The sequence below is a fragment of the Trichinella spiralis genome, assembly GCF_000181795.1.
Source record: "Trichinella spiralis strain ISS 195 chromosome Unknown Scfld9, whole genome shotgun sequence".
Lineage (NCBI taxonomy): Eukaryota > Metazoa > Nematoda > Enoplea > Trichinellida > Trichinellidae > Trichinella > Trichinella spiralis.
In genome coordinates, this window is record NW_003526948.1 from 5,980,616 (window position 1) to 5,993,722 (window position 13,107).

Below are 13,107 nucleotides of genomic sequence, written 5' to 3' on the forward strand. Positions count from 1 at the left end.
CAATCCAAAACGGCTGGAGCCACCATCCACGGACGGCCTCAAACTGATATGATTTCTATTAGGTCAACAAAGCCAACGACCTCGCATGCAAATTTTTATTTTATTCATTTCTGCTGATAAATGTGGCTACTGTACATTTTTCATTGTTCAGTTAGATGGAAATGCAAAGTTTGGGCGAAATCTGTCCAGTAATTGTGGAATAATGGGTTTCGTTGTTTCACTTGCCTCTAATGTGTGTGTGTGTGTGCGTGTGTGTGAATGAGTTTGGGTGAAATCTGTCAAGTTATTGTGAAATAACGGGCTTCTAAAGTTGGCACTTTGCCTATCTCAATATATAGGCAAGCTTGCCACTTGATTTAGGATATTTCGAGAACTGTTCAACTATGAAAGGCGGGGATAAGTATATTGTACTTCTCTATTCATTTTTGATCGACTCATTCCCAAAAAGTTCCAATTTTGGAATCCAACGTGTTTCTCGATAATTGCAAATTTCTTGGGCTATATACTTGCAAATTTTTCATTCTGCATGAATATTTAATTTATAGAATTCAAGTATAACGTAAACATTAATCCTTTTCTATCATATTTTATGAACTTAAAACGTTTTGAAATGAAATCATGATGGGCTCGGAAGTTCAGCTGCTCATTGTTCTTTAAGATTTAATGAGAATTTGTAATTTTTAGAATGCTGAAAAGCAAGTAAATTTCGCATCTGACAGTCATTATATCTGCTAAAGCAGAGTTACTCATTTTCTGATTTTATAAGAAATATTAAAATGAAATGTAAAAAAAGTGAATATTAGCAGAAAATGCATACATTTTCAATAACGTGCAATTGATCATTTCCTGAGAACATGGATGGGAATTTGACATTAAAAAATTGTCACATTGCATTAGAATTGCAGTCCAATCTTATTATTCTGCAAAATTCTCAATTCTGAAACTAAATCAATGAAAAAAGTTTCATACATGAAGATTTTATTATTGAATATTGCTAAATGATAAGAATAGTCCCATGCATAATAACAGGATATCAAGCACCAACTTTTTGTCACGTAGATGCTTTCATTTAATGAAGCATGTACAGAAAAAGCAAAAAAGCTGAGTTTTGAGTTCAACGTGCTTTTGATCGTCCTAACCAATCTTTCCCAACATCAACCAGAACATGTGTCAATTAGCCACCTCTGAAGAAAATCACCATTCGAATCATTAAATAATAATGATCACACGAGTGAGCCGACAAATGTATGATTCAGTGAACTCCCTTTCCATCTTCAAATATATATGTTTAGTAATATCCATTCCTGTTCTCGTCGAATGGGAAGTGTTCCAGCAGATGTGATAATACAGTATCCTCTGGAATTGCATCTGTTTCTGGCAAGTAATTCAAACATGCAATTTTATCCGTTCCATTCGCAACGTCTTCCAAAATCTCTTGCACATTAACATTCTATTCGGCATACATCCTGCCGCTGTGACGGACGTTCAAAATATGCATCGTAGAAAGCAGAATTAAGAAGGTTCTTTCCAGAAAAATTATCAAAAATTGTGGACAGATTGTTGTCATTCGTAAGAGGGAGTACAAACGTGAGTACAGCATTTGGCATACCTCCATCTTCACATGAAATTGTAAATGTAATAAATGTATCTTTCTCAGCTCACCATAACTGCTTTCGCCTTGTTATCAACTTTAGTATTAATACGTCTTCTTTTGTCTGCTGTTTCCCATGAACAACGTTTGACAATGCAAAGTCGCTCGCCCTTCTCTTGTTGTGATGTTCATACGTGAAGACTAGTAATTCAGTAGGCGGTGTAAGTGTTTTTCGTAGAGGTTGGCGAGTACATCTCGGCTTCAGGATTGTCCCGTTGGTCACCGCAATCCGTGTAGATCTTTCGACTTATTTTGCGCTTGGACGAGGAAATTCAGGATAATAAAGAGAAACTACAACTACGCAATCGAATAACGTGTTTATCAGAACGTGCTACCGACAACCACGGTGAAAAATCACACTGCGGCCGACCACGAACCGAACACCACGCACCAACACTACATGACCGTCTCCCTTTACTGTGACAAACGACCGTAATCTTTCTGATGATCAAGTATTACATGACTCTTTTCTACCGATGGGTCGCCAAAACTTCTTGTGGTGACGTCTCTCTTTCTTTCTCTCGCTGCTTTGCCTACAATGGAAGGCGTTTCAGATTTTCTACCGCTAGGTACTGAACACCTGGCCGTCTGTTGCAGCGGGTGGTTACCGTAAAACAATCATTATAATCAAAATATCATTTTTGATTCTCTGTTGACCAAATCAAACCCATGGATACGTTGTGTGTAAATTGCAGTTAAACATTAATGAAACAATAATTGCAACATTTCTGCAAAAGGAGTAAAAACAGCATGTTATACAGTACAATTTAAAAACCGTCGCGTTTATATTTAACCAATACATAGTTTGAAGAAATCAGAATTTTTTTAATTCGAAATTTTTATCACTTATTCTGTTTTTGAAAACTTTGGAATTGTGCTTTGTGACCAACAACAGAAGCTGAGAGTGAAATATGGTTGATCAGTTTGTTTAGATAAATTTGGATTACGATGAGCCTCGTTTAAAACTGTTTCATTTGTAACGAATTTTTTCAATTTTTATTTGTAAATGTTTAAAATAATGGCAAAAACTCAGAAAAAATTACTAATGAAAATTTTGATTTTTCATTCGAATTTCATTTTTTTAATCTACATTTTTTTATCTTGAAAATGTGTTATATGTTGCCATTTTTGTTAAAACTTTTACCTTTGAGCAAAAGAATTAATTATTGGAAAATGAAAAGTTTTATCACATTAATAACAATTCTTTGAATTATTCATGAGTCTTTGTAATGTTTCGTAGTAATTTTCCCAATAATTTGTAATTTTTTTCCAAACTTAGAAATAAATTAACCATGAAAAGCAAATTCTTTCGGAACAATTGCTGTATTATGACATGCTGAACAATGAATGTAAACATGCTGCATTATAGCATTATTTTAAAATGTTTTAATGAATTATTGTTTTATTAATCATTAGTTATTATATTTCCACTTGATTATTCTGTATATATTTTTTTTGTTTTTAGTATAAATATCTATTGTGCGCCTTAGTTCTTTTATCGTGAGTTCTTTTATGCTGTATAAATTATTTTTTACCCTTTGGTTTGTCACAATAGAAACGAATGAAATTCTTAATTTTTAAATTCTATTAGTTACTCTTTTATTTTTTACCTAAATAAATGTGATAATAAATATTTGTGAATTTTGTCCTTGATTACTAAATAGGGCTATTTTGTTCTTACAACAGTATAACGCGAAGTTGCACTCTATTGCTCATTATTGGAATGGATTTTTCAAAATGTGACTTACTCACTATAAAAGGTAAAGTTGTCAGATTCAGGTTTCACAGCATATCTCAAGGTCTGCATTTAGTTGTCAGGTTAACTCAGCAGTTGTCTAATACAAGTGCATCTTCTGAACATGCTAATCAAAATATCACAGGTGAAGAAATACCACGAATTGAAGAACCGTTGGCTGTTGGAGACGATTTTCGAAGCATGCTATTTTCATCTAGGCATACTTGTAACCAAGTCGGGTATATTTACTCATCTTCTGTTTGTTCAGCGTTATTAATTATGTGATGAATTTCAGGAATGTATACCTTGGTGAAGTGTTTTCTTGTTACATTTCAATATTGAATGGGACAGGTGAAACAGTAACCGAAGTAAATTTAAAAGTAATACTTACTTGATGTAAAAACGACGTTTTAATTGATCATATATTTTTCAGGTTGACATTCAGACGAACGCCACACGAGTATTGTTGCCTTTTAAATATCAAGATACATCATTAACACTCAACGCTGGTCAGTCTGTTGGTGATTCCATCAGCCATGAGGTGAAAGAGATTGGTTTACATTTGTAAGCTTTTCACAAATATTTTTGCTATTGCTTTCTTTTCAAATTTGAATTCCATCTAGATTAGTTTGTGCTCTTAGCTACAGCAAGTCAAATGGTGAAAAAGTTTTCTTTCGTCAGTTTTTTCAGTTTCCAGTTTTAAAGCCTTTGGATGTTTGCACGAAATTGTGCAGTGCTGAAGTAAGACATTCAGAAGTTGTAATGACAAACTGCTTGCATCTGTCAAGTCAGTGCTTTATATTTGTTATTTTATTTGTTATTATATATATTTTTCCATTGTTAAAATAAGTTATTCTGTTCATTTAATATGAATTTGTATAACATTTAAAATTTCTTCCGAATGATAATGACACAATTTTAGAATGATACAGTATATTTGGAAGCTCAGGTGCAAAATACAACAGATGCGGATATGATCATGGAGCGTGTAGCGTTGGAACCAGTACCTGATCTTGCACCAGTAACTAGAATTGACGATTTTTGCAGTGGAAAGTAAGTTTGAAATATTTGTTATAATAATATTTTTTCTAAGATCTTAGTGCCGTCGGATTTCAACGATTCGTATATTTGTACAGTATTATACCGTATTATTATCATAGAACGGAATTTTCAGTCGAAAACATTTCCCAGAATTTTGATGCTTTTATTTAGAGAGAAAAATTGTTGTCTCATTAAGCCTGGTGCTGTTCGCCAATTTTTGTATGGCATTTCGTGCATTAAACAAGACGTCAGTTGGATTGCAGTTGCGAAATTGAACATGGTTTGGAGAACGACAAATGGTCGTCGAGGTCGAGTTCAAACCTGCCCACTGCAAAAAACAGTAATTATTATTCAAGTGTAATAATAGTAATTTTTTAAGTTAGTAAGGCAGATTTTCAGGTATCAGGATGTGGCGATTTGAAACTGAAAGTAATTAGTGGTCCAAGTGCTGTTAAAATACGTTTACCTTTTCACGTCGTTTTTCAAATTCAAAACTGCAGGTATATGAAAATGCTATTTTAAACTGTTTTATTTTTTGTGTGTCATTTCTTGCAGTCTTCTTTTAGTGAAAGAGCACTGCAGCTAACGTTAACATTAGATGATACTTTGCAAAAAGGACTGTTGTGGAACAGTTTGTCAGAAGTTCAATTCGAACCTTTATTGCCTGCTAAAACAATGAACGTAACTTTAACTTTATTTGCGGAATGTGCAGGGCTGCAGGTTTGTTTGCGTTCAATTATTAACTGTTTTTCATGCTAAATGGGGCTTCAATATTTCAGTTCGCATCCGGGATGAAGTTTTATGACTGCAATGCAAAGCGAAGATATGAATATAATGATGTATTCCATGTTTTTGTTTATACATGAACGCGTTATAGAACTACATTTATTTATGGAGAATGTAAATGCGAAAGAAAAAGTTATTCGATTCCTTTTCTCAAGCAGCTTTTCATGAATAGATGTCGTTTTTCATAATGTGCCGTCGTCGATGTTCACAATAAATGTTCAGTAAAGAATATGCTGTAATTAAAATTTCCTTGATAACGGTAAAGCCTCATAGGAGAACAATAAAACAAACAAATACCAAGAAGCAATAACATCAAATTATTAGTTATGACAGTTAAGAGTGGAGAATGATATCAGTTGAAAAAAAAAGAATTTCAAATCAGGTGATCTTTCAAACGAATAAACAAACTCTTTACGCACTTGAATTCTGATAATACAGCATAACCATCTTAAGGTACATTTAAAGTAAATTTCGGTGTAAACGGTGCAAAAAATTCATCAGAGCAATGAACTAACTTTTCCAAAAAGGAAAAAAAAGAATATACCGAAAATAAGAAGAAACATCGTTTCTGATTTTACTACACACGATCGCTAGCAGATTTGGAAAGGCTCATTTTGAACATCCGCTTAATGGAAGTGGCGGACAGCTTTTTTCTAAACAAAAATAAATACTTGAAATTAAATTAAATTCACCAATAAACCAATTTAATAATAACTAAAAGTTACATTTAAACATACAAAAAGATCACAGCAGATTAAGTAAAAATGACCAGAATACACATGATATGTTACATATATTACTTGGGAACAGCAGAAGGATTGGCAATGGATTCCAGTCGGTTAGCCATGTTGTTGCTGCTACTGTTTTCGGGAAGTGATTTTGTTACAGTTCCTTTGTTTTTTGTTTTTTCAATTGCTTCAAGAATATGTTCAGGAATTTCACTTAACTGAACTTCTTCCTGAAAATAGCAATTGGCAAACAGCTCATTAGTTAATAAATCAATGTAAATAATTAAAAAAATTTTTTTCCCTCCCTAAAGTCAACTATCTTGAATAATCTTCATTTCTACCTGTTGCTGAATGTCAATATGAAGCAATAAGGCAGACAATTCCAATTCTTCACTGTACTCGTTTTTCAAATTAACAGAACGGTATCCTAAAATTATACATATATATGTGTGTGTAAAGAACAAAAAAAGTCAAAGAAACTAACAATAAACAGACACCTGTTCTTATACAGTTTAATGGAAAAGTAGCTTGTGCAATGACAGGTTCACCGGATGGATAAACCAAATCACCGTCTTCAACATAGAATCGAAGCAGTGCCGCTTCAGGACATTTGACGTTGAATTCGAAATGTTCATTCCAAATCGGATGAAGGCCATCGCATGCTAAAAACACCCTCTCTCATCAATAAAATATCAATTTCAAATATGCTAAAAAATAATTTTTTAATCAATACAAATAACGCTAGTTCGATAGGCCTGACAATCGAAAGGCAAGCCAACAATTTCCACTTCAACTACTGGACTGACTATTCCTTTACAGCGATCTTTCCTGTACAAATGACGTCCAGCAATTACCTAAATATTAGTGAATAAAGTGGAAAACATAATCAATCGATAAAGCATTTTCACTTCGATAGTTAACAAAATTGCCCGGCTTCCAAGAATAGATTCGGATAAATTTGGATCATAACTTTCATTGCGCATAAACTCTGGTTTCAACACATATCCGCATCTTCCGTTGGCTAAGAAGCGAGCTTGATTCAATTGCATAAATTTGTCTACAATTAAACAACAAATTCATCGTAATAAATAAATTGATTTCGAAAATTTTAAAGAAAATCCCAAATTAAAATTACCAGGAGTTTGATAATTCAGTGCGACCATCTGACATCCAGCATTCCACATCGGTATTGGATTGAAATTCGACGAAGTTAAACGACATGCATTCGGATAAACTCGAGAAAGTTGATGTCGATTGAATCGAAGCAAATCTATTGAAAAAAAATGTTTTTTTAATCGTTCAATTTAAAATTGTCAACACTTTCAACAAAGAATAAAAATTCACCCTTTTCCAGAAGTCTCTCCAATTTCAGTTCACTAAAAGAGCACATCTCACGATGACTACCTGGTATTTCTAAATAATTTTTTAAAGAAAATCCAAAAATAAATAAATAAATAAATAAAATGCAACATATTACTGCCCGGATTGAACGGAATAGCTTGACAGTAGACCATAATGTCAGATAGTTCGCGTGCAATGCGCAAACATTTCTCTTTCGTTTTCACTGAATTCGCCTGAACATTGAATTCTAATTATAATTGTCTGTGTTGAAATTTCATATTCATGTTCACTTTTTCAGTCAATGATCGAGATACTTCCAAAATGGAATTCATCCAATCAATTTGATCATCACGTGAATTTGCCGCAACAATGATTTCTCGAACAGTATCGTTGCTTGCATTTTCTCTTACACTGAAGACAAATGGACGCGATACATCAAGCTCTTCTATAACAAACACACAACAAAATTATATAAAATAATAATTTTAATGGTCACTCATGAACCTATTGAACAGGTGGAAAGATTGATTGAATCGAACTCTTGCAAATTGTAATTGCTGTCACTCTGCAACAACGGCTTTGTCAGGCTGTTTGGAATCAATTCAACCTGATCACGTGGAACCAAACCGACTTTACCTTTATAAATGCCACGCAACCTATAAAATTAAAAAGTAAAACATACTTTTACAAAAAGAAACATTCTCCCATACCATTGTTCATCTTCAATACGTTGCACTGTAATCCAAGCGTTCATCGGAAATGATAATTCAGACTCGTTATTTGCCACGTAATTACATCTCGCCCTAGCAATTGTCTAAAGTTGACAATTAATATTTTCATTCTCAATCGAAAAGAAAAATTGAATCAATTTACATACTTTTCCATCGCTGTTCAGATCCATGTATGAACCAGTAGGAGCATGTGATACCTCTGAAGCGTATTTTTCAATAGTTTCTGCATTAACTGGATATTTCAACGAAATCCCGTGATATAATTCATTTTTCCCATAGTAATCAACTAGCCAGTTGAAATTTTCAAATTGATGATCACAAACTACAAACAAGCGACCTTCCTGTTTCAAACGGCAATGTTTTATGTGACCGTCAACCCTAAACAATGGACTAGTGATATTTTCAAAAATCGATTAAATACAAATAATTCATTATTAAAATAAAAACGCGATAAAAATTAAATATCCACTGCAAGAGAGCAAATAAATGAACGCACCGAAATGACAAAATGAAAGCACGATCACCAGATGAACTTGTACGAATGAGGAAAGCTCCATCCAGAGGATACGCGTTTAACATTTCTTCAGCTTTTTGCCTGTCAAGCTCTGCGTGAAACCACGGCTCCCCAATATGAGGACATGGCTGTGGGCAAGGTATTTTAAGTTTGGCACGAAATTTCGGAGTTACGAGATAATTTTGCTGATAATAAGCGATCAGCTGATATAACGAATCCACTTTCTTCGCTTCAACTAAATAATAATGTTTTGTGCCCGCAATCTGAGTAGATTTGATTCTACAGTGATGCACAGTATCATTATACCTGCAAAAGTTATACATGCGTGTTATGTGAAATGAGAAAAAGGCACGTAAAAAGCAAACAAACTTACAAAAGGGAAAGGGAGTGATCACCAACAAATGTACTCGATTCTCTAACTAAAAACAGTCCCTTTCCCAAGTGACTGTGCTCTTTTAATATTTCCACAGCTTGATCACGACTAATACGACCGTGAAACCATTCTTCTGTTAAATGCAACTCATCAGCATTGAAATTAATCTTCCCTTCTTCTATATCATCTTGTTCACAAGATGATGATGATGATGATGTATCCTTCAGCTCTTCAATCTTATCCGCGTTTTCGTCCACAGTTGCAGTTTTATTATAACGCTGCCCAAGCGTTGTATCAACATTGCGTGTAAAATAAATACGATCCGGGAACAGGAGAAAAATATGAGGATGCCATTCCTAAATCAACTGCTGCTACATGCGACGTCTAATTTTTACTGACAAACTTCTAAATTTGCTTTCCATTCCATTCAATACCGTCTTAATTTATGAAACACCTTAACTTCGACATATTCATATTGAAATTAATTTGATTTTTTCTGTAACAACTGTCAACACTGGCATAATTAAAACTTTTTCAAAAGTTGACATTTAAATTTATGCAACGACTTTCTCAAAAATTACATACCTCTAAATCTTTTTCTTTTATATATAGAATTCCTTTTTTCAAAATGTCAGGATTGGACAAAGCGTCAGTATCTCGGAAAGCTAAAGCAATAAAAAACTTTATTACACATAATAATAGAATAACAAACTACAAAAAATCACTTACGGTCATCAAGAAAACTGTTTAAATTCAAACCATTGGCCACGTCGTCCTGTTCTACGGGAAGTTTTTTGTGTTTCACAATAATCTTCCCTTTCAACTGTTCCGGAGACGGTAGCCTATCCGTTTCTGGATCGTTATCAAACGTTAGTAGCATATCTATTTAAAATTAAGTTTTATTAATGTAATATTCAAAATAAAATCAAACAAAAAATAATAATTAAAAAAAGTATTTTCTACCTCCAAGTATTTCTTTCAAATCTTTAACCAGTTGCCGTTGATAGGGTAATGTACAGTTGTCTTCGACTGATAAAATGACAGGATATTCTGACTGAACAAAGGCGTATTCTTTGATTGTGCGAAGTACATCACGCAAACTGAGCTTTGTTGTCATCGTATAGCCATGATAAATGACAATATCCAGCTCAGAAAGACCACGCTTCTGACCATCCCAGCAATCGACTAAACGTTTTCTCTATTACGAAGAAAATAATATACCCAAGTGATAAAACGAACGTTCAACGCAGCGACAATTCATCATCAGCGCACGCGCATAAGCTTCCAACGACGATTCACTTTTCAGCTGATCACCAGTCAAATAACTAAAATACAGTAATAAAATCTGACCATTTATTCATAAAAATAAATGAATAACCAAATATGTAGAACTTTACGTATTATGCGACGAAGCAATCCAATAATCGCATAATGGGTGCCACATTGACTGGGTAATATTTTCGTGGACGGGATCGAAAATGCTGTTTTGCTTTGAAAATAAAAAGTCCACAAACTTAAAAAAAATTATTCACTAATTTATTTTTCATTCAATCATGTCAGACAACAAACCTCCTGTATAGTAAGATATGGATTATCTTCGTCTCTAGGTGGATAAATGCCGCGTAAATACTGACACATAAAGAGTCGACATTCTTCTTTGCATTCAGCCATTTTATCCTAAATGTTTGTTTTCAGGTTTTGTTTTCAAATTGAAAAGTCACATCAAAGATATTTTCACTTACATTTTGCTCGCGCAATAAAAATCGTCTAAATCCATCTAAGAAGACCTTTTCACCGTCGACCGAATAGGAAAAGAATGAACAAGAGAATAGCTAAAACGATAAAAAAGGAAATAATTACCAATTTAAATTAATAAGGATAATAATGCACTGTCATACAGAATGTCGGTAAACAAGACGACGGTACGCCAATACGAAAGCTTCAAAATTTGAATTACCCTGAATAAAAAATTACAATAAAATGTATTACTGCATGTTTAAACTTGAAATAATTTTCAAATATATTGGTTAATGTTGAAATTAAGATTGCTAGATTTAAATTTGTAAAAATACCCACGTTAACTATTTCAAGAAATGATTTCGAAGGTATTCTGCACTGCAAACGTTGCTGTATAAACGGCTTCATCAATTTCAAAGGTACGCTGAAATGAAACAGGCAAAATAAACATTAAGTTAAAGAAAAAATTCAAAGTTACATAAGCGAATCTTGATGAGCAATAGCTAAAAATTCTCTGCGCAACCAACGATCAACTAAAACAGGATGAGAGACAAGATGAAGTTCATTTCGAATTGCATTTATTCCAGCAGTCCATAAATCACACACAGATTGCGAATCAACTAAAAATAAAAATAAACTTTATTAATAAATTTAATATAGACATTGAACAAACTATATGGGCAATTCTTTTTATATTTTGATCATATCCTCACTTACAGGCAACAAAGAGTTGCTGCAAAATAAATTCAGAACCAAAATATACTATCATAATTCTTGATGGATCATAGCTGAGCATATCTTTATGACGATTTCGATCGACCACTTTCATGTAGTTCACTTTGTATTCCAAAGTTTGTGCCTCTTTCAGAAAATGCAACGAAATTCCATAAGGACGCCCAGAATCCTTGTTGTTGTTGCCATCTTTGCAAAGCAAAAGTTGCATCGTACTACATTGTAAACGCATGAAATTAAAGCTGGATCCCAGTTTACGAGCACAGAAAACCTTCGCCACATTGGTACCCTTTTCCATGTAGGATATTAGTTTTCTAGAATTATAAACTCTAGGTAAACCGTTCTCCTGTTGTTCAGGCGTATGTATTGAATTCACAGCTGCATCGGCAGTTTCACACTTCTCCATAGCACCTACACAAAATTAAAAATACTTTGAGCATTAACATAAATAAACTGTATAAGCATGAAACAAGAACAAGCCATCATAACTGAAAAAATACTAAAACACTACAGTTACAAGCTAACAAAAAATACATGCAAAAAAATCATGCATAATCACAAAATGTAATATATTATTTCCATTCATAGCAGTCAGATATTCTCACATTTGCCAATTCAAATATCCGCCTGCTATCCCACTTCGAACTTGTCCATTTTCCTACAAAATATCGAATGCAATATTCACATCTTTACACATAATTACAGAATATAAATGTAATGTAGAATATAAATGTAGAAACTGGAATGTCCATTTATAAAGGAAATACACCTTTCACAACTGTAAAACAAGAAAAAAACATAAGCAATATATTAATGGTCAAAAGTTGAAGTTCGATAGTTAATTGAAGAATCAAAATGAGAAATTTTACAAAACATCTTTTATATATTATGTCGTAACTACACATAAAGCCATTTATTTACAAAACTTTTACTCCATTTTATTAGCTGCTCATAATTATAGCCACGTAATTTTCATTTTTACTGCTACATTAGATGTCAGTAAACGTGACAATCACTTTATTACAGTAAGTTCATATGCACCAAATAATAAATGATTCAAACAATTCCAATAATGCTTGCAGAATTGTTTATAATTGGAAAAAATATGCCAAATTTGTGTGAAAAAACATTACATGCGTAATTCACTCTCATAATTTCCTAGAATTGTTCTGTCATTAATAAAACACATCTGCAATGCACTGAATGGCAAACGGTGTATTTATTCGACTAATCTGCTTATGAATTAACTGAAAACATTTAAAAAATGTGTCTAAAAGAACAAAAATGCAAAAAAATATTAACAAATAATTAAAAACACCACACGCTCAATTATTATATAAATGAGCATTCGTGTACAGAGAAGCAGTGTTGAACTGCAATATTCAAATTGGAAATTTAGTTTAGTGAAAACGATACGCGAAAATATTGATAAAAGTTTGATTTCCGAATCGAATTTTCCCCATTTGTCCTCATTATTTACTGTATACAATGGAGCAAATCAATTTTGGTTGCACACAAACTTCAAATTAACTGGAAAACTAAACTACTGTTATATGGCAATTGAAAAACGTTAGTAGCTACGCTGGTTTTACATGCCAGGGAAATGAAACTCTTGCAACATTGTGAAACTTATATACATATATGTGTGTGTGTGAGTGAGTAATTAAAGATTAAAATTCTGAATTTTAGAGGACAAATAAATAAAATAATTAAAAAATTTCCGCAACAGACAAACCGT

General features: G+C 33.0%; 3 protein-coding genes across 3 annotated transcripts; 2 read left to right on the forward strand and 1 right to left on the reverse strand.

Annotated features, from left to right (window-relative positions):
• The first annotated feature begins 1,642 nt into the window (after positions 1-1,642).
• On the forward strand, positions 1,643-2,074 carry Tsp_10565 (conserved hypothetical protein). Its single transcript, XM_003372252.1, has 3 exons — positions 1,643-1,736; positions 1,805-1,884; positions 1,928-2,074. Exons 1-3 carry the CDS (start codon positions 1,643-1,645, stop codon positions 2,072-2,074), a joined length of 321 nt encoding a protein of 106 aa, XP_003372300.1.
• Positions 2,075-2,562: 488 nt separating this feature from the next.
• Positions 2,563-5,293, forward strand: Tsp_10564 (conserved hypothetical protein). Its single transcript, XM_003372253.1, has 10 exons — positions 2,563-2,573; positions 3,431-3,625; positions 3,682-3,754; positions 3,820-3,927; positions 4,077-4,127; positions 4,309-4,407; positions 4,480-4,767; positions 4,827-4,904; positions 4,983-5,147; positions 5,207-5,293. Exons 1-10 carry the CDS (start codon positions 2,563-2,565, stop codon positions 5,291-5,293), a joined length of 1,155 nt encoding a protein of 384 aa, XP_003372301.1.
• Positions 5,294-5,790: 497 nt separating this feature from the next.
• Tsp_10563 (1-phosphatidylinositol-4,5-bisphosphate phosphodiesterase gamma-1) lies at positions 5,791-11,852 on the reverse strand. The gene is made up of 27 exons (XM_003372254.1): positions 11,801-11,852; positions 11,391-11,780; positions 11,116-11,257; positions 10,983-11,061; positions 10,799-10,858; positions 10,643-10,732; positions 10,470-10,577; positions 10,298-10,413; positions 10,122-10,225; positions 9,864-10,085; positions 9,630-9,782; positions 9,486-9,565; positions 8,955-9,256; positions 8,510-8,833; positions 8,160-8,391; positions 7,981-8,096; positions 7,787-7,938; positions 7,573-7,727; positions 7,419-7,515; positions 7,286-7,354; positions 7,077-7,211; positions 6,850-6,998; positions 6,682-6,795; positions 6,439-6,616; positions 6,283-6,368; positions 6,014-6,171; positions 5,791-5,866 (listed from the first exon to the last, which is right to left on the reverse strand). Exons 1-27 carry the CDS (start codon positions 11,850-11,852, stop codon positions 5,791-5,793), a joined length of 3,939 nt encoding a protein of 1,312 aa, XP_003372302.1.
• Between the last annotated feature and the right edge of the window lie 1,255 nt (positions 11,853-13,107).

Bases quoted from the DNA above. Each gene is read 5' to 3' on its own strand.
- Tsp_10565 (XM_003372252.1), top strand. From the start codon at position 1,643: ATGTATCTTTCTCAGCTCACCATAACTGCTTTCGCCTTGTTATCAACT. The intron at 1,737-1,804 runs GTTTGACAATGC...CTAGTAATTCAG, and splicing joins TGCTGTTTCCCATGAACAAC to TAGGCGGTGTAAGTGTTTTT. The intron at 1,885-1,927 runs GTAGATCTTTCG...GAGGAAATTCAG, and splicing joins CGTTGGTCACCGCAATCCGT to GATAATAAAGAGAAACTACA.
- Tsp_10564 (XM_003372253.1), top strand. The intron at 4,408-4,479 runs GTAACTAGAATT...ATTTTTTCTAAG, and splicing joins CAGTACCTGATCTTGCACCA to ATCTTAGTGCCGTCGGATTT. The intron at 4,768-4,826 runs GTAATTATTATT...GCAGATTTTCAG, and splicing joins CCTGCCCACTGCAAAAAACA to GTATCAGGATGTGGCGATTT.
- Tsp_10563 (XM_003372254.1), bottom strand. From the start codon at position 11,852: ATGGCTTGTTCTTGTTTCATGCTTATACAGTTTATTTATGTTAATGCT. The intron at 11,258-11,390 runs GTTCTGAATTTA...TTTTATTTTTAG, and splicing joins AATTATGATAGTATATTTTG to TTGATTCGCAATCTGTGTGT. The intron at 9,566-9,629 runs GTAAGTGATTTT...TTATTGCTTTAG, and splicing joins AAACAGTTTTCTTGATGACC to CTTTCCGAGATACTGACGCT.